A 20,047-nucleotide genomic window follows, 5' to 3' on the forward strand; every position below is an offset into this window, starting at 1 on the left:
GGTTACCGGTATGTTACTTAGGCACCATTATTTCCAGACCGCCAAATTTGTAATGAGGCCTGTTCTCTGAAACCAGCTGTCATACCTCGACACAGATGCCTCAACAGGGCTATATGTCACAACACACATTCTGCTCCACTTATTTCCCTCCTCCCCAACACATACACAGAACTACATGTCAAGAAAGGCACGTACCTGCACTCAGTACAGCAGTTAGCATCACTAAGTACAGATGCCCCTATGAGATAACCTGTCCAAAAGCACTCACTCTCACTCAGTTTAGAGCCCACCCCAAAAGGCCACATTCTCCCTGAATACATGCGGTCTTGCCCAGTGCAAGTCTTCCTAGTGGACTACACATATTACAAAACACTCTACCTCACTGCGGGCAGACACTCTAGCCGAACTACATAGCACCGAAAGATACCTGCCTCCCCTACATGGAACTCAAAACGTATCAAGCTAGGTGCAATCTAAAGTATGCCCTTCTGGGATTCAACCCCGTTGAACGCAGGTCACACACAGACACAAACAAGCACACTTCTCAAAAGGAAGCTATACTTTCCAAAGCTCCCAATTTCCTGGATTCAGTGCTTTACCATAACTCACTGAGCTAACTGTTCTTGGCAGTTTAGTAGAATTTAATGATTGCCCCCCCCAACCCCCCAAAGTTGCGCTTTATAATTCTTAATATATACGACCCACAAAAAAAGCAGATTAGTAACATGGTGTACAAGTTGATCAAGATTTGTGCCATCTAAATGATATACGGAACATAGAGTCTCCACTTTTTTTATAAACATCATTCCAAACAGAAATGGAATGAACTGGGTAAGGAAATTGCATGCTAACTGGTCGCATTCTAGGAGGCATACTAGCTCATTACGCCAGACTGCCTCTATAATATTCTATGCAGTCAATCTAGGAAACGACATGCAACACGTCTCCAATATGGAGATCCAACATGGAATAGAAAGTGACCATGCAGTCAAACCAATACCACAGCAATGTGAAGCTGCCCAAAATGTAATCATGAGATTGAATTAAATATGCAACCAAATAGAACTAAAAGGTTTGACAAGAAAGTGCAATCAGGAGCAGTAGTAGTGTATAGCAAAGATTTTCTGAAAGCATCTAAAAGATTTACAGACTAATAAATAAAGTTTGCCGGGTACGTATTGTGAAAATTTGATACAGGAATTCATGATCAACCTAACCACAGAAATGTCTCTTGACTTCAAACATTTAGGAAAGAGAAAAACACAAAACGTTTGCAATAGAATAGGTAAGAAAACAAATTCAGAGAAAGGAGTGTGAATATGAGGAATATTTGGAGATGAACTTCACAGAAATTGGAGGCAAAAAGTAGCTAATTACTAAATGATACAGAATAACAGAAACTGGTTAAAGTATCAAAAACCGAATGAGTAGCCCACAAATGACAATGAACGCTATTCTTTATTAACTCCCAGAATAACCATTTATTCTGGGAATTACTAGATACTAATGAACAGCAACATCAATATGCACAGAGCAATCCAATAATGAAAAAAGATTTGGCTGTGAGTTATTAATCTTAACTTTGGACCTACCCAAGAATATACCTATTTTATCAAAAATTCAGCAAACAAGAGTTATCTTAATTTCCCAATTGAAACTACTGAAACAATAATTAATATTAAATGAATCCTTCTCACAGATATTCTTGGTAGCACAGTTTTATATGATTGGCCCCACAAATATGGCCACCTTTACTATTTAAGCTATATGTGGTAATACATTGATTACAAAATCTATCAACCCCATGGGAAAAGATTGTCATACCTATAGTCGAAAAAGCATTGACAATGCCAAAGGTTTTGTGTGTGCCTACACAAAACTGTTTTGTGTAGGCATAGAAAAGGCATTTGCCAGGAACTGGGGTAGTGATATTAACTGGCCACTGATTGTAGCATCTATGGTGCGAGTACCTAGGAAAATAATAACAGTGCCTGGCAAATGCCTAATTCTTATACACAAGCCAAAACAGTTGTTTTTATTTATTTTAATTCTTATGACGCGCCGCATGCCCATAGACCTCAGGGCACACAAAAAACAGAGACATAGACAGGACAACAAGAGAGAGCAAGCAGGATCAGAAAGGGGTCATAAGGATTACTCCATGTTAAAAGGGTAGGTTTTTATGGCTTTTTAAAATAGGAGGTAGTTTTTGATTTGTCATAGCCCTGCCATCAGAGCATTCCGAAGTAGAGGGCCCAGAACGTCAAGTATGGTGGCTCCAAATTTTGCGGTCTTAAATCTGGGGGAAGCAAGGACTGTGGCAGAGGATGAACGAAGATTTCTTCCATTGGTCTTGATGTTAATGCGTTCAGACAAGTAGATGGGACTGCTGAAAGAGAGGCATTTATTTGTCGTAGTGCGCATTTATGTATAATGCGATGTTTGACTGGTAGCCAATGAAGCTTCTTCCTGAAGATGGAGATATGGGAGCGACGAGATTGAGTGTAGATGGTCCGCACGGCATTGTTCTGGGCCTCTTGTAAGGATTGGATATTTGCGGCAGTAGTACCAGACAATGGGCTATTGCAGTAGTCCAGTCTGGAGTTTATCAACGCCGTGGATAGAAGAGCACAGTTTTGGACTGTTAGAAATGGATGGATGTAATTGATTCACTTATTGATCAGACCGCAGCTAGACCTGATGTAAGAGACATGCAGCGTCATGGATAATTTGTCGTCTAAGACAACTCCCAGAGTTTTTACCTTCCTCTGGACTGTGATGATGTTGCCTGCAATAAGGAAGTTGGAGTAATCAGTATCTAGTTTGCTCCTGGTGTTCTTGGAGGATACTATCATTAGTTTGGTTTTATTGTTGTTTAAGGCTAGAGAGTTGCAAGCCATCCAATCATCCTGGATGGCTTTGTAGATGTTATTGATGGCCTCAACATCATTTCTGTACTGACCACTAAGCTGTATGACCACCTGTGTGTCGTCTGCGTAGTTGGTATACTGAACACCAAGTTTGTTTAAGAGGTCCAAGAGAGGGCGAATGTACAAATTAAAAAGCAGTGGCGACAGGCAGAAGCCTTGTGGGGCACCACAGGTTTGAGAGATAGGAGTGGAGTGGTGACTCCCTACACAAACCCTAACCATGCGAGGGCCCAGAAAGGTGGCGATCCAGTTAGATGCTATCGAGGAACAATTTGCGACCTTCGAGCCTTGTCAATGCTTTTTTTTAACAGGACCTCAGTGAAGGATACGCATAGTGCTTATAAATCGAGTCGCTGAATATCCTATTTGTTTGCTTACTCTGATTATTTGCAGTGTGTTTAGCAGCAGAAATTGGCCACCACTACTAACAACACTGCAAATAATCAGAGTAAGCATATGAATAGGCTATTCCTTTGAGAATTTAAAATCTGAGATAAATAAAAATGTGTTCAATTAATTAGTGAAATTAACATGTATCGTGTTTTTCCTTTGTGGCAAACGACAATATTTTGCTATCTTTTTTGGTGGGATATGAAAAAACAAATCTGAGAATGGACATCCTGGGCGAAGCCGGTTATTTAAGCTAGTATTACCTATAAATCAGAGAGGGTTTAGAATGGGATACCGACCATAGTTAGGACGAACTGTATATGTAGCATACAGAGATTTATCTGCAGCCTTTGATAAGGCGAAACAATCAAAATTATGGGCAGACCATGAATGATGGGGGATGGACCGATTTGTATTCAATCAAAATATTGATTTAGGGATTCTAAGATGGAGGCCGGCAGAGGAGGACGTGTGTGGGTGATTCTCCCTCGCTGCGCCAATAAGCAACGCAAATAAGCGATTCCATAGTGATTCCCATCAACACCGCAGACTGTCAAGGAAGTTAAGTGAACCCCAAGCCAGGGAACGCTTGCAGAATGCCTCACATACAGCGAGGAATACGAATTAAGAACGTTCGTAGCACAGAGCTGGAGCAGAGAAGACACTGCGAACAGGCCGAAAAGAGGGACGGTTGGAAGCAATTAGCTGCGTGTGTTGGAAGACACCGCTTGAATCCTCACGCCACTTGGTACCACTCGCATCGACAAGCAGCCGCCGACTAGAGCGTGAAAGCCCTCAAGCCATTCGGAAATTCTCACGTGGTGTGGGATATCAAACGCTGAGACACAATGTGGCCCTTGAGCAACAGGGAGTGATCGGACAGGCTGTGAGAGGGGACGTAGCAGCCAAAAAGGGTGCTTGGCGGTGGTGGTCAAAAGGCACAAGATAGCCCCCCCCCCAATGGCACAGGAGCCGGTGAGAACCACAAGCAGGGCACGAGAACCACAAGCAGGGTACACCATACTGGCCCGGAGAACTATCCCTCATCAAGGCACAGGGGCAGAGTGAAGGCAAACAAACCATGGCCAATCGAAACGACCAGGGAGGGTCACAACATACTTAAGGTCAAAAGAGGCAGCAGAAGAAGGACCTGGTAGACCTTACAAGACCCCAAAGGGGGATTGATCCAGACCATCATCGGAGCACTCAACGCTCTCAAGGCTCCATCGAACAACTGGCGCCCAAGGCAGACCGCAGCAACGACCGCCATTAGATCAGGGCTCCAGCAGCAAAATATAAGGGCATCACACCCAACAATCCAGAGGGCAAGGCGTACCCACCAAGAGCATGCCCGAGAACAGTGGAGCTGATGCAGACAGACCCCGCGCAACTTCGAGGAACAGATCCCAGGAGAGAGAGGTGTTGGCGCAGTGAGTACAAGGAGCGAACAAATAATGAGACTTCCCCCCGGAGCAGTAAACAGTGCAGTAGAGACAGGCAAGCCATAGGGCAGCCCAGGGGGTGCAAACACTCTCCCAACCGAAGAAACGAGAACCCCCAGAGGCAAAGAAAAATCAAAGCAAGAAATGCTGTACGTGGCCATGGCCTTGGACCCTTCCCTGTGGACACTGAAGGTAGGGAATGCAGCAATCCCACGATAAATGGGAATACCGGGAAAAGCTGCAGAAGAGCAGACGGGCCCGCCAGAGCAACACTATGGAGATCAGGGCTCTCCACATCAAATGAGGTACAAAATAAGTGCTTTGAAAAAAATAGTAGGCAACAGGGGGAAACGTGCCTGATGCACGCCACCATTCTTAACGTGCCTCCCTGTAGGTACATACCCTTTAGTTGAGACCGGTTGCCCTTCCGGACTGTAACTGCTAGTTTTTACCATTAGGTCTGTGCTACAATACTCTGCAGCAATTCAGCAGTGGTAAAAGGCCCTTGTCCTTGGTCAAGACATACACAAGCAACCATAGCCGGTTTGGTTAATGTGGCTACTCATATTGTGTTAGGGTGTTATTCCATTTTTGACCACTGGTCTTCCTAGTGCGCTCTTTTTAAGTGTGATCCGCGGCCCAGAGGTTGTGTTCCCATAGCAACTTGGACACACAGCTAGAAGACACTCTATCCACAGGACTCGCGTCCGCACTACGGTAAGCTTACAACTCGCGGCATGTTCGCAGCAGGGTAGATCTATGCAACCGTGCTTACCCGGCCGGGACCCCCTTTTCAACCTTCTTTTTCATCTGCTTCGATCTTGCAGTGATTTACATTTGGGAGCGCCCGCTGTTTGACTCCGAGGCGGCGGTACTTGGCGGCCGTGATTACAACATGGCTCCATTGCCAGTAGCATTATAATGTATACTTAGACATTTTCTTTGTGTTCCAGTTCTTGCCTAACAGGTCTTTTCTAACAAAATGAGCCTGTGTATACCGCACCTTAGTGGCTCTCTGGGTATTGCGTATATATCACAAACATATTGTTTTCTTTATCTGTTGTTGGACGGGTTGCCGGCATGAATTGCAGTTTACCTCTACGCTCCCCAGCACGCTCGTATTTCCGTGCACACATTGATGGACTCCATGTAATACACAGTTGCCTCCACAACGCTTAGTGCAGGTAATGGTGCCATTTCTTGTCTTGGGTCACTGATCAGCATGCACATAAACAGCATGAAACAGAGCACGTATGTTTTCAGGATAGATGATGTCCCTTTATTCAATATCTATTTATTTTTTATGCTGATTTGTATGGCATTGGTACTATGGTCCCACTATAAGAGGCTGTTTAAGTTGGTTTTTGTCCTCTTGGGCATAGTAGATCAGGAATTTCAGCCTTCAGGGGCCGCTCCCTGGTGGACACTCACAGCAGCAGTTAATTTAGTGTGCATGCTCACTAGCACACTTTATACCACCTAACGATAAGATACCTCACTTGGATGGCCACTGTTTCACCATTTTGACATTCTGTCAGACTCCAACCAAGCTCCCTCTCCTCTGTCCTCGGCATGACGCTCTGATGTGCTTGAAGTGTTGGCATTCTCTCTATATACCTATCTATATCCTATGCTTTGGACTTTGGGAGAACAAGCTCCCCTTACATACTGTATCTCAATATGACTAAGCTCTATGCTTTTCTACACTCAAGAGAAAACCAATTATTTTTTAGTTTTCCTCAATTCACTCCTCTTCATTTTAAATTCTTAGTGGTGTTCGGAGAGGACTGGAGAGCCAGACACTTTCATCTTTCTATTTTTAGTGACTTGTTTTTTTCCCCTTTTTTTGATCTCCTTTCCTTTAGGGGTATTGCTCTTACACATCTGACCTTAGGTCCTGAGGAAGGCGATCTTTTTCTGATCAAAACGGTGAAACGTATTTCACCACGCCATTTTGACTTTTCTAGCAGGTGTGAGTGATGTGCCTGTGCATGGAAAGACGGGCCATATACGTAGACCTTTAGCAGAGCTGTAAGAAAGAGTGGGATATTGTTCACACATTAACCACTTTCTACCAGCTATAACCCTAAGTTCTACAACAAAAATAATCAAACATTTTTTGACACTGTGGGACTATTTCGACTCTCAAATTGAAGTTGAGTTGGAACACTATTCAGACTTTGTTCTCAAATCCATTAGCTACCAACGTTATGGCAATTGGATGCCGTTTTTGGAAAGAAATTAATCTGCTGTAGTTATTTTTCAGCATTCTTTATTATAGGATTCCAATCCAATATTTGTGATTTTTAGTGAAATTTCATGCTCATTGGGAAGCTTCTTTTTTCTTTTCTGCTTTGCTTGTCGATATTTAATTATTATTGATAATTTTGTTTAACTCAGATGATTCTTCTCTTTTTTCTTTTTTTGAAATAATATCAAAGTTGAGTTTGTTTTAAACAATATTGCTATATGTTTTGTAAAAAATTTTGAGTTTTTGTACAAAGAATTCATATATGTTTTGCAATAAATTATGAAAAGCACTTCTGAGTTGATTGTTAGATTTCATGTTCAGTTAAGTGAAAAAACTGAGTGAAATGGCTCAGATAAATGTATAAAGTTTGGACTTTTACATATATGTGATGTTATCTTGAACATATAGAGAACATTAGGACACTATCTGGGAACACTGATTAGAACATCCAGAGAGGAGTGATCCATTATTTCCCATTTTTGCACTTTTTCTGTTCGGACAAAATGGTGGGGGTGTAGGTAATTCATATACCGCATTACCCAGAGACCATTACCTGTGGGGACAAACTTTGCTGTTTTTTTAACAGGGGGAAAGTGGCATCAGCTCAACAGAGCAGAGCCCCACCAGCTGGACAGTGCCCCACACCCAGTGAACCAGAGAATGGAACACGCCCGCCTGAAGAAGAATCAGTGGGAGAAAGGAGCAACGGTGAAGTCGCAGTACATTCAACACCTGGCGGGGAACCCCCCTAGCAGAGCTAGCAGAGCGTGGGGAGATTAAGCAGCAAACATAAAGAAGGAGACCCCCAGAGGCAGGAAACGGCCCATCAGGAGCCTGGACCTCACAACGGAACACCAAGTGACACCACTAGCCAAGGCATGATACCACACGAGAGAGAGACAAGTGACAAACAGCCCGCCAGCACCAACAAGGGGAGACCCAAGACTGAGACCAGTAACCCAACAGGGATTACAACCTCTACAGCACTACAGGTAGAGCCCCCCCCCTTCCATAACACACAAGCACCTAATATCTACCGGAGCAGGGGTGGCCCAAGAAAGGACGAAACCGTAGCAGGTAGCAGAAAAGAAAGCAGGCCACAGAGTAACACACACTAGACCACAGGGGAAGCAGACAGGCAGGGGAAAAAAAGGGTGAAGAACTGAAGAACCCCCCACAAAGTCACAGCAAGGCCACAGAGAAGAGGAGGAGGCCACCCTTACATATAGTACCAGAGCACTCAGCGAGAAAAGCCCAGAGGGGGGAACCTACCAAGTGCCAAAACACTTCTAAATAATCACTACCCAACGAGCGCCACTGATAGGGAGAGCAAAAATAGCAGCGCATCAACAGCATATATGTCCAATTCCAGACTGAAAACCACGACCCCAGCGCAAGACGCCCCCCCAAGAAAAGCAACCTAAAAATCTAAAAGAGCTCTGGAGCACGGACAACTCAGCAACAACGTAACGGGGCGGGGGGTTCAGCCGAGAAACCCCTGCCCAAGAACCACAGGAAATGGGTGAGAACACTGACCAAAACGGACATGCAAAATTGTTCAAAGAATTCCTCCTTTCAGGAACAATTCAAAACGCTGAAGGAAGACATGAAACAATCTTTGCAGGAGGTAAAGAAAGACATTGCAAAACTGGAAGAAAGGACAGATATGCTGGAAAAAGTGGTACAACAAATATTGGATGAGGTGCTTCAACAACTATTCCGCCTCTCTAGCAACTGGAACTCCAATGCAAAGATTTGGAAAACAGATCAAGAAGATCCAACATCAGAATTAAAAGCCTTGTGGAGTTTGTGGAAGACAAAGACCTAACTGAAACGGTTCTTCAACTCTTTTCGGAAATTCTAGCAGAGACACAGGACCCCAGGTCTAGGTGGATAGACTGCATCGAGTAGGTCCAAGAAGGCTAGTGGAACCAGGGACACAACCACGGGATGTCCTAGTGGCAGTGACATCATACGCCCAAAAAGAACACATTTTATAGAGGGCAAGAGCAGTGGGCCCTCTGTGAGTAAACGGAAAAGAAGTACAACTCTACCAAGACCTAGCTCAATCCACACTCCTAAAAAGAAGGATGGGTCTAATAGTCCAACACTTAATGACCAACCATGTGAGATACAAATGGACATTCCCTTTCGGTCTCCTGTTTACATGGGAAGGGAGACAGCACAGGATCACAACATGTGATGAAGGGGAACACATTCTATGCCTGCACCAGGAAGAGGGACATGACCAGGCCCCAACATAAGGCCGAACAACAGGTCTGGGAAATCTGGAGGGCTGGAAAGCAGTGGTGAAAAGAATGTGAGGAGGTTGGAGGAGATGAAGATCATCTAAGCGCAGACACCACACAAGTATGAAAACAGAGTTCACCAAACTTTGACAAGGGGTTGGGGATCCACCCGGAATCACACAACCAGCAGCCCAGGGGGAGAAGGAGGGAAGGCGATGTTGGAATCCCAAATGGGGTTTAGGATTCCCCACAAGTAAAACCTGAAGCTGTTTGGGGGTCAGGCGCGAGGGACAGATCATCCGTGCACATCTAGGAACCTAGCCCCTCCTCAGGGGGAATGGGAAGTTGGGGGAGGGAGGAGGGAAGGTGTGGGTCAGTGGGGGGGAGGGGCAGGGGGTGGTGGAGAGCAATAGGGACTAAGGGGAGAACATACCGGGGATGGGGCAGTAGGGACACAAGAACAGGATTAGTGGAATATGGCTAGCAGGAACACAAAACCAATGAAAGACCTAACACATAATGTACGAGGAATGAACACCCAATTAAGAGGAAAAAATTAGAACATCATGCCTGGAGATTACAAGCAGATATCCTTATTTATAAAGAAACCCACATCAATAAGGCAGTCAGGGCCCAGGTCAAAATTAGAGGAGCTACACACATTTATCAAGCAAACGCCAGGGAAAAGAGAGCGGGTGTCCTAATAGCCATGCAAGACAGGCTAAATGCACAAGTACAGAATTTCATACCAGACCAGGAGGGGCGATATATCTTCCTGTGTTAGGCAGAATCCTGTGCAGTTCCCTTGGGGAACACTGCAAAAAGATTAAGACTACAGGAGTAAGCAGTAAACCCAATTGGTAGCAGTCTGTACCACCCATATTTACCTGGCAGCTGTGGCTGAGCAGTCAGACCTCTCTCAAGAAGAGTAGGGCAGTATATAGACTATACACAATAGGGCTAAAAACACAGTAGAGCAAACAAACACTGACCAGAGCTTTGTATAAAAAGTATATAATTATTTATTTAAAACACACTTTAGGCAATATACTAGCACTCTAAATCAAAAGCAAGTTAACACACAGTCAGGTAAAGTATACACACCTCCCTTAATAACTATTAGACAAGTCAGAGTTAAAACCCCACGATTTGTTAAACAGATGTGAGCGCGTAACTTGATGACACTCCAATAGTTCAGTTAAAGGGAGAGAAAAAGGCAGAGCATAGAAAAAAAAACAGGTCCCAACACATTTAGGCGTTATCAGCAAGGGAATAAAGGCAGTATATACTGTAGAGCCAAAGTTCATGGGCCAGGCCCACTTTAAATGGAGCAAAGCGAAATGTGCCCAGGATCACACGGTTTAAAATGCACTAAAAGTCTTTGCAGAATGTTCAAAAGAGGTTGGGGCGATTCAAGAAGGTAAAGTTAGAAGGTCTGGGGCCAACCCAGTTGGAAAGCCAAGGATTTAAGGGTCACCTTGGGCAAACCGAAGAAACGGAGGCCAGGCAGGACACAGTACCTTAAAGAGAGAGGAAGCTCCAGCTGTGGCAGTTGTTCCTGGCAGTGGTTGCAGTTCATTGTTACGACCAGGGGAAGAGAGGATCTCGTCGAGGAGGAAACGTGGAGTCGTTGCACTGCAGAGGGATGAAACCAGCTGCGGAGTTCGTCGATAAAAGGTGCGTTCCTTTTATTCGCGGTCAAAGTGGTGAAGCTTGGCTATACGGCAGCCGGGGTGCTTGGCACGGGTGATTCGACCAAGAGACATCTTTGGAAGGCGAAAGGGGTTAACTGGTTGGTCCCACCAGCTCAGAGGAAGAAGACTCCTCCAGCAGAAGATCTTCTCTTGTCGTCAGGAAAGTGGTGAGGTAGTTGCAGCAGGGCTTCACCGGTGGTGTCATCATTGCAGATGGCTCAGCTTCTTCCCTCTTCAGATTCTTAGGTCCTGTGGCAACTTCTGAAGTTCCAGTCCCAAAGGCCCTGCTTTTATGCAGAAAAAACCCCATTCAACAGCCTAGCTGTCACTCAAACATGCTAAGTGGTGAGCCGGGCAATCAGAACAGAGTGTGACTTGAGTTGCTAAGGCAACACAGTCCAGGGTGCCAATTCCCCTCCCCACACATCCTGTGGAATCCAGTCAGAGTGGCACCATTTGGAGGGCTTCTGTGGAGAAGCCCGCCAAAAAGTGGAACAAAGGGCTCGACCTTGGTCTGACTTATAGAGACGGACACGAATGCCATTTTAGAAAAGAGTTCTGGCAAAAAGACCCAACCGTTGATTTAATATTAAATAAATAAACCGGCGGTATTTTTAACATTGCACCAAATAGTGGTGCGTTTAAAATCAATGGGATAATCCCATAGAGAATATTCCGGTGGAATATTTTGCGTGGTAACCACTGCCACCAGCCAGAAACTCGACAAGGGGGGACTGGACAGTGCCCCCTTGAAAACAGACCCAGGGCCAATATAATGAACCTCTTCCAGTAATTCCACAATATGATGGTCTGTACTGGTTCTGTTCACAATTTTGGACTAGTAAAGCCAATGGTGACTTTACATGCCCTGGGAGACAGTAGTCAGTCCCAGGGTATGGAGGCTATGTTTGGGGGTCACTATGACACCCCTGTGTTACTGCACTGAGGGTGCTGTGTAACACACACATAATAAATAGAGGATACCCTATGGAGTAAAAAGAAAACCCCATAGCCCATAAGCACACAAAGAGTCATACCTCAAATCATGCCTAAGAGTGGGAGGAAAAGAGTCTCACTCTTAGCAGGAGAAAAAAACAAACCCCAAAAATCCAGCAACGCTGCTGGGGGACTCACTAGGTTTGGGAAATTAGCCTTATAAGAGAGTTCTCCCTAACATCCTGAACATAGAAATAGGAGGTAAACAACTGACACTAGCCTCGATCTATGCCCCCAACACGGGGCAGGACAAATTCATGCCGCAGGGGAAATCATACTGCGGAGCGACCTTAACCTGGCATGGAACCCCAAACTTGACAGAAGCTCGAAGGCACAAGTAGGGTCAAATGAGCCATGAAAAACCCTGAAAAAAGCATTCGAAAACCCTAGCTCTCCACGACATATGGCATGCCACGAAAGGGGAAACTCTCCCACTTCTCACACGTCCACAGCTTCCAAACAAGGAAAGACTTTGTCTGGGCATCGACAGGCCTAGTGGGGAAGGTGGACAATGCAGAAATAGGACCAATATCCCTCTCAGACCACGCCCTGATAACAGCAACATTTAACATTAGCAGGGGACAGGGAGAGATTTGGACATGGAGATTCCCAATAGACATACTACAGGATAGTCTCATGGTAGGGACAAAAGAAAAGATTGAAATGACTTCTCTGAAAATGATACAGGTGCAACCCCCCAGAATATAGACTGGGACGCTTTCAAAGCAGTATTTCGGGGCAACCTAATAGCCATGAAATCACGAAGAGACAAACTACGAAACAAATGAGAGGTAGAACTGAAAGTGAAACTAAAGGGACTGCATAGCGAACTAGTAAACAACCCCAGTAGGAAAACGAAACTAGCCCTGCAACACATACAAAGCCAGGTAGGGGTGCTACAAAATAAAAAAAGCGGAAATAGCACTCCTACGATTGAGACACAGATATTACATAAGAGCCAACAAGGCGGACACTGGCACAACAACTTCGGGAAAAGGGGCGGAAAACAACAATACTAAAACTAAAAGACAAATATGGCCAAATAAAGGCATCCAACGAGGAGATGGGGGAAATAATGTGGGACTATTACCAAACCCTATATAAGTCAGAGGAACCAAGAGTAGATAAACAAAAATAATAATACTTAGAAAAACTCACCCTCACCCAGATTTCAAAGACAGATACAATTATGTTATACAGGGACACAAAGGTAGAGGAAGTCCTCAACATAATTAAAAAACTCCCAAGAAACAAAGCGACGGGCCCTGATGGCTACCCAGATGCCTTATATAAAAAATATCAAGACATGCTAGCCCCAAAACTAACAAACCTGTTTAACAGCTTCAGAACCAACGGGAACATAACTAACTCCATGAATGAAGCAAAACTGGTGGTCTTCTCTAGACCAGGAAAAGATTCATCACTCCCGGAGTTATATTAACCGATTGCCTTAATAAATTTGGACGCAAAATTGTTCACAAAAATCCTGGCGGAAAGACTAACACAACTACTCCCGACACTAATAGGCCCAGATCAATCAGGATTCATACCCACAAGATAAATCACCGACAATACTCACAGAGTGAGCCACCTAATTGAGAAAGTAGAATACACCCGCACCGCAGCTATTCTCATGTCCCTAGACACAGAGAAAGCTTTTGACAGAGGGGAGTGGATAGAACTCTTTCAAACAATGGAAAACATGGGATTCGGGCCGAAATTCCTACAAATGATGAAAGCCAACTATAATAAACCTTCGATGCAAATATCCCTAAATGGAACCCTGTCGAGACAAGTACCCTTGAGTAGGGGCACCAAATAGGGATGCCCCCTCTCACCCCTACTGTAGGCAATATTCCTGGAACCGCTCCTGATGCGGATTCGAGAAACACACCAGATAAAGAGAATAACAATGGTGGGTACCGAACATAAAACCATGGCCTTTGAGAATGATTTGCTGATAGCTCTAGAGTCCCCAGATCTCTCACTCCACAGGCTGATAAAAGAACTAGACCAATTTGGCGCAATATTGGTCCTAAAAATAAACAAACAAAAATCAGAAATATTAAACCTAACCGAGGACCCTGCAAAGGTATACAACTGGCCCAAGCTACACAACTGAATAGCACCCCAGAAGGGAGTACCTACCTAGGGATCAAATTAACGCCCTCGATAGACCAGATTTATAATGCCAACTACCCAAAACTCCGGGGCAAGCTGAAAATAGACCTAGGGAAATGGAACGCCCTCAATATCTCGTGGTGGGGGAGGCTAATAGTTGTAAAAATGACAGTCCTACCAAAGCTACTTTATTACTTCCAAACACTGCCAGTAAAAATCCTGAGATCGTTTTTCAGGTCACTGAATAAAATGGTGAGCACCTTCATATGGAAACAAAACACTCCCAGAATTGCAATGTCAACCCTAACAGCTCAGAAAGATCAGGGTGGACTAACACTCCCCTATTTCCATAGATACTATGAGGCAGCAAAACTGCTAGTCATAAAAGAATGGGTAGCGTAATCTCCTCAACACATCTGGGCAAGACAGCACTGGGCTGTGGCACGCTCCCCCCTCTCTCACCTACTATGGCTAGACAAAAGCTATAGACATCCTAACATTAAGATAAGCAAGGTTGTGGGGGTGAGGATCGAGGCTTGGGACACAGCGGTCAAAAGAGGGGCCCTAACAACAATTCCGTCGCCTTTCACACTGATCTTCCGGAATGAATCCCGACTTTCAAGCAGGGATGGAAGGGGGCACATACGATAGTTGGATACAAGCAGGATGCTGCATGATAGTAGATATGTACAGGGATCAGACAATAATGACTTTCAAGGAATGTAAACAATTATTGGGCCAAGGACGAATTTAAATATACCCAACTAAAACATTGGATTACTCCCCCCCCCACTCAATAAAGAAGCTGCCACAAGACAATTGACCCCGTTTGAAATGTATATGACGACAGACACCGGCTCAAAGAAAATAATCACCAATCTTTACAAATTCTTGAACAATCAAGGGGAAGAAATACAATAGAAATATATGAAACGATGGGAAAAAACATTGGGTGAGCCCATTACAAGGAGACAATGGGAATATGTATGGAGCTTAATCCCCAAATTAACACGCTCAATACAGATGAGAGAAATGTGACAGAAAGTCATACTACAGTGGCACTTCAACCCAGAAAGGCTCCAGGCAATGTATCCAGTCACATACGACAAATGTTGGCGAGGTTGCCCCACGAAAAGGGGACTGGAAATACACAAGGTGGAGCTGCCCAATCTCCAACAGTTCTGGGGAGATGTCAAATCTCAAGTAGGCAAACTGATTCAGAGGTCAGACCAGCTGCAGGACAGAGTATGGATGGCGGGACTATGGGAACCGGGCCAGATGTCAAATACGAAAATATCACAACAAAAGGGGCTAATGACCCTGATGATTGCGACGTGGCTGACAATAGCCCAACACTGGAAACAAAAAACACTGGCCACGATTTACGACTGGCTGCAAAAAGTATGGAGGTACGTCTTGCTTGAATGGATGACATACAAACGCCAAGGGACACCCGACACATTTCGGAAAGAATGGGGATACAGCATAACCTACCTGCAAAGTGACTATACGCTCCAGTGGTGCCCGTACAATATTAAAATCCTGGACATTCTGTAAAACTACCCAGCCCCGGAGGAAGACTCAGACCACACCACCCAAGGGCAAGGGAGCAATGGGGAGGCACAAGGGAGTATTGTTGATACAACTGTTGTACATGCTTAACTGGAAAACCAATAAAACATGTTTTAAAAAAATATATGTATTAATTTAGATACTATTACTACGCTGCAGATTAGATTGCATGGGATGGCACTGCATCTTGACCAATTAACACCTCTGGTAGCTAAAAAAAGAGGTCAGTGTATCTTAGCCCAGACTTTGTTTAAATTGTATATGGCTGATCTACCTCTTTATTTAAATGAAGCGAGAGCTAAGCTCACTGAGTCATTGGGTAATAAGTGTGGCGGCTCGGAAATAAGGGTGCCGGTCGCACCGTATCGGCACCCATTCTGGACCGCCACACTGCAACTCTGCGGGCGGGAGCCATTGCACCCGACAGGTCTGACCTGCCGAGTGCAACAGCACCCGCCCGCAGAGTTTTCACAGAAGCACCAGCACTGTTGGCAACAGTGCTGATGCTTCTGTGTCCCCATTATGCGGACTAACATTTTCCAGCACCTGACTTCCCGATCTGCCAGTACTTGTAATGTCCCGGTGGCACCGGGAAGTCAGGCGCTGGAAAAGTGTTACGAGTAATGAAGCCCATTGTATCGCTTTGACATGGTCTTGTGAGAGTTTGAGAGGCACTATTCCTTTAGCAGCATTCAGAAAGGCATAGAAAGGTTCCTGGTGAATGCAATTCTCCTCCCCGGCTTATCCTTGTTTGTGCTGTTAATTCTTGGTTACTATGCGCAAAGCATTGAGTGGCAGAAGTGCAGAAGACAATACTCTCTGATCCTGAAAATAATATCACTATTCCTTTTCACCAAGAGCTCACATCTCCCCACATTCATCTGTGAAATTAAGAGAGGCCCTACTCAGATTGACAAACCAGGTGGCTTTGTGTTCAACATGGTCACCAGAAAACCTGCATCAGGCTTTCTTAGTAACTTGGAAGAGAGCCTTGCTTGATGGGCAGAGATCTTCTCTACCCTGTGGTACCCAGGGGATGCCAACAGACAATGGGAAGACCATAACGAGCTATCCAGGCAGGTGTTAACTGAATACTCTCAGCTCCTTCGCTTCTCTCCAAAAGAGAGGCACTCTTATGGGGATTAAGTGTGCCTTCTCCCTGCTGGCCAGAATTGTGTAACCTACTTACTGATTTGACAGGTCTCATAATATCAACTGGATAACTGGATGCACATGTAATCACAATATAGACGAATTAGGCTTCATGCATCCTACAGTAACCATGGGAATAGGACAGGGGGTTGCACTAAGATCAGACATGCAGGGACGCAAAGGTTGAATTAACAGTTCACCAAGATGGGAACACTTTTAGTGATAGTGTATTATTCATTTGAAAAAGCTTTGACAGTCTTCCAACAGTCGCAATACCATGTTCACTTCATGTACTGACCTGACTGCCCCAGGGGCATTAACGTCATCAGCAACAGACAGAGTAACATTGTTCTGTAAAAGAAAAAAAAAGTCTTGGTTAGGAAATGTGAGTGTCAATAATCCAAACATGTTTATTGTGTGCTGTTACCCTTAGGTCCCGATAAATGGTCCCTGGCACCTCAAAATTTGATCTCAAACCTGGAGTCCTTCAACTCAAACAGCTGTCAATAAGATGCTTGCCACCCCATACCTGAAACCTGGAGTCCCTCGAGTTCAATAAACTAGCCTCTGGGCCTCATTACGACCCTGGCGGGGCGGTAAATCCCCAATCCCCATTTACCCTTCCCCATTCCCATTTTTGCCCCATAGGGTATAATGGGAGTGGGGAAGGCGTTAATTACGCCACCGTAAATTACAGTGGCGTAATTAACAAGTCCCGTAGCGCCATGGATTTTTCCGCCTGCAAAAAGCAGGCGTAAAAATCACCATGGCGCTACGGGAACTCGTAGTCAGGCGGAAAGGGGCGCCATGGTTTACGCCGGCGTAAACCCCTTTCCGCCAGGGTCGTAATGAGGGCCTCTGTCTCGATCCAAATGGCAGGCCATTCCGGAAACATGATCTACAGCACAGAAGGCACAGGTCAGAATGCAACCACCCCACCAAACACCTGATGTGAATTGACCAAGTGGGAATCCCATTCTCTGTGTCTTTTCCATCCACGCACAAAACAACCGATCACATTGGGATAGAACAACTCCATCAGACGTTGCGCTCGACCAGGTATTCTTCAATTCATGGCATAATATTACCATTGACTCCCTCAATGCTGCCAGAACGATCATCTTTTACAGCAGCAGAAAGTCCTCCACTTGGTTCGCATTACAACTGCTTCATGCAAATTCTTTTGGCAGATTCTTAAAGATAAAATGGAGGCATTCCTACCGCTCAGAATTAAAGTTGACTATTTAAATGATTAATAAACATCTAGATCTGCAATCAGATTTGTGAAACAGGCCTGCTGCTTGAAAATTTCCCCAAGCCATCTTTCCCCAGAAATAGGTACTACACATGATCAGTGAAATCCCCACACTTTCCCCAAGCAAGAGCTCTTCAACAAACTGTCTGCCGACTTTACTCATACAGTCATCTTTTACTGATGGCAAATCCTCCTGGCTGGGTAACAGCTTACCCATTCCCACCTTGCAGTTTGACTCCCTAAAATGACACCAACAGTGCATCGTTCAGTCCTTGCAGTAACCACACCAAAATCATTTGAAGCACCAAATCAGATACCACTGTTCTTTACTAGACCCCTGCCCACCCATACTCTTCAAGTGGAAGAGAGAATCCAAAGAGATAGGGTTTCACATTAGTAAAGTGAGAAAGCGAAATGTGAGCTGCTGTATTCAGTGTAAGCCAGTGGTGGGAGTGCAGGATGGTGACCATGCTGTTTTGCCTTTTTAGAACTGTTCATGTTTTTCTATGACTTCTCGTGCTTTGTTATGCCTTTCCATGCCCTTATCATACCTTGCTATATATGGCTTCAATTATTTCTCACCGGTCACTAATTCTACTTTCTACCTTATACTATACTGCTCTCCACATATTCTACTACTGTGATTCTCCCGCTAGGATTTGCTTTCATGTGCACTGTCATTGTGCTACTGTTGGCCCCACTGGAAATTTGCCCCTATGGTGTTTTTGCTCCCTGTTGTGTAACTATAATTTTGCTCGGGAGCATAGCTCAGGGGCAACCTGCTCGCCTTGGAAGCAAGACGACAGGGAGCAGCACAGGTTCGATCCCCGGGTCCCCGCTTAGAAAGCTCTGGGTATTAAGCGCCTCATGAATAACCTATCATATCATATCAAGTGCTCAATGCAATTAGTGCTTTATCATGATTCTGCTGCACGATGCCCAAAGTTATTCGCATGGCTGGCTCCTAGATATCGCACCTTGACCTTGTGGCGTGCTGCGTTGTTCCTAGGTTTCTCAACAGGGCTCTGCCCTCTCTATAATCCCTACTCTGAACTCTCCCAGTGAGCTATTCTCACCCATTGCAGGGTTCGAAATTGCTGGGAGCTGTTTAGCTGCTGCTTTTAGCCTTGGAGAGCCTGGTTAGCTTGAAACAAATCACTACCAGGGGCTACATTTGGCTCTCCTGGTGCAATATAAGTATACATATGTGACATTAAACTTTGAGAATGTTAATAAAGAAGAATTGGAACACATCTAGAATACATTAGAACATAATGGATTATACATAGTGCCCAAAACGTTAAGGTTTGCCTCTCCTGTAGAAGATAGATTAGCAGTGCGCTGTGTACTCTGTCCTAGTTTCCAAGCGGTAGCCCCTACGTTTTCGACGATACCTGACACCCATGTGCTGCTTTTAGCTCCTGCTCATTGAATTTTAATTACGAACCCCACTGCTGCATGCTCTGTCTTTCACTCCTCCCTTTGTTCTGCCACTCTCATCCAGGACAAATTGTTACACACTGTCCACTGCCAGAGATACCAGCCAACACCTGGGTGCCTTGCAACATCACATCACAAGTACCTTACCCAAAGGGCACCACATCACCTATGGGTCAACCCTACCAAGACATTTCCACGGCCACACTGGATGGATGCTTCAAGTTGCCGATCAGACCATCCACCAAATGCACACCAACTAATCCAGTCACATGCAGCAATTCAATAACCCTTCCAACAGATATCAAACAGCAGAACACTACACCTGTACAATCAACTTATCTATGCCCGGGGCCAATGCATTCTAGCGCAACAGGCACACAAGGCTTTCCTCTGGACACAAACGTGTCTATGCTCTCAAAACAGAACACTTAGATGCAGACCCACATGCAGAGCTCAGAGTACTTCCTTACTTCCTGTCCACACGCATCAACACAACAACAAAGCCATCTTGCATTTTTCCACTCCCTGCAATAACCTAACCCACCCGTCTTTCAG

General features: G+C 44.9%; 1 protein-coding gene across 1 annotated transcript in view; it reads right to left on the reverse strand.

Annotated features, from left to right (window-relative positions):
- Positions 1-20,047, reverse strand: part of LOC138558839 (cysteine-rich secretory protein LCCL domain-containing 2-like) — a 446,647-nt gene that overhangs the window by 393,902 nt on the left and 32,698 nt on the right. Inside the window, exon 2 of the mRNA XM_069642676.1 lies at positions 17,096-17,148. Within this exon, the coding sequence (XP_069498777.1) occupies positions 17,096-17,144 (49 nt within the window). The 5' untranslated portion in view covers positions 17,145-17,148. The remainder of the gene's footprint in view (positions 1-17,095; positions 17,149-20,047) is intronic.

The sequence above is a fragment of the Ambystoma mexicanum genome, chromosome 1q (genome assembly GCF_040938575.1).
Source record: "Ambystoma mexicanum isolate Mex_15411 chromosome 1q, UKY_AmexF1_1, whole genome shotgun sequence".
Classification (NCBI taxonomy): Eukaryota; Metazoa; Chordata; class Amphibia; order Caudata; family Ambystomatidae; genus Ambystoma; species Ambystoma mexicanum.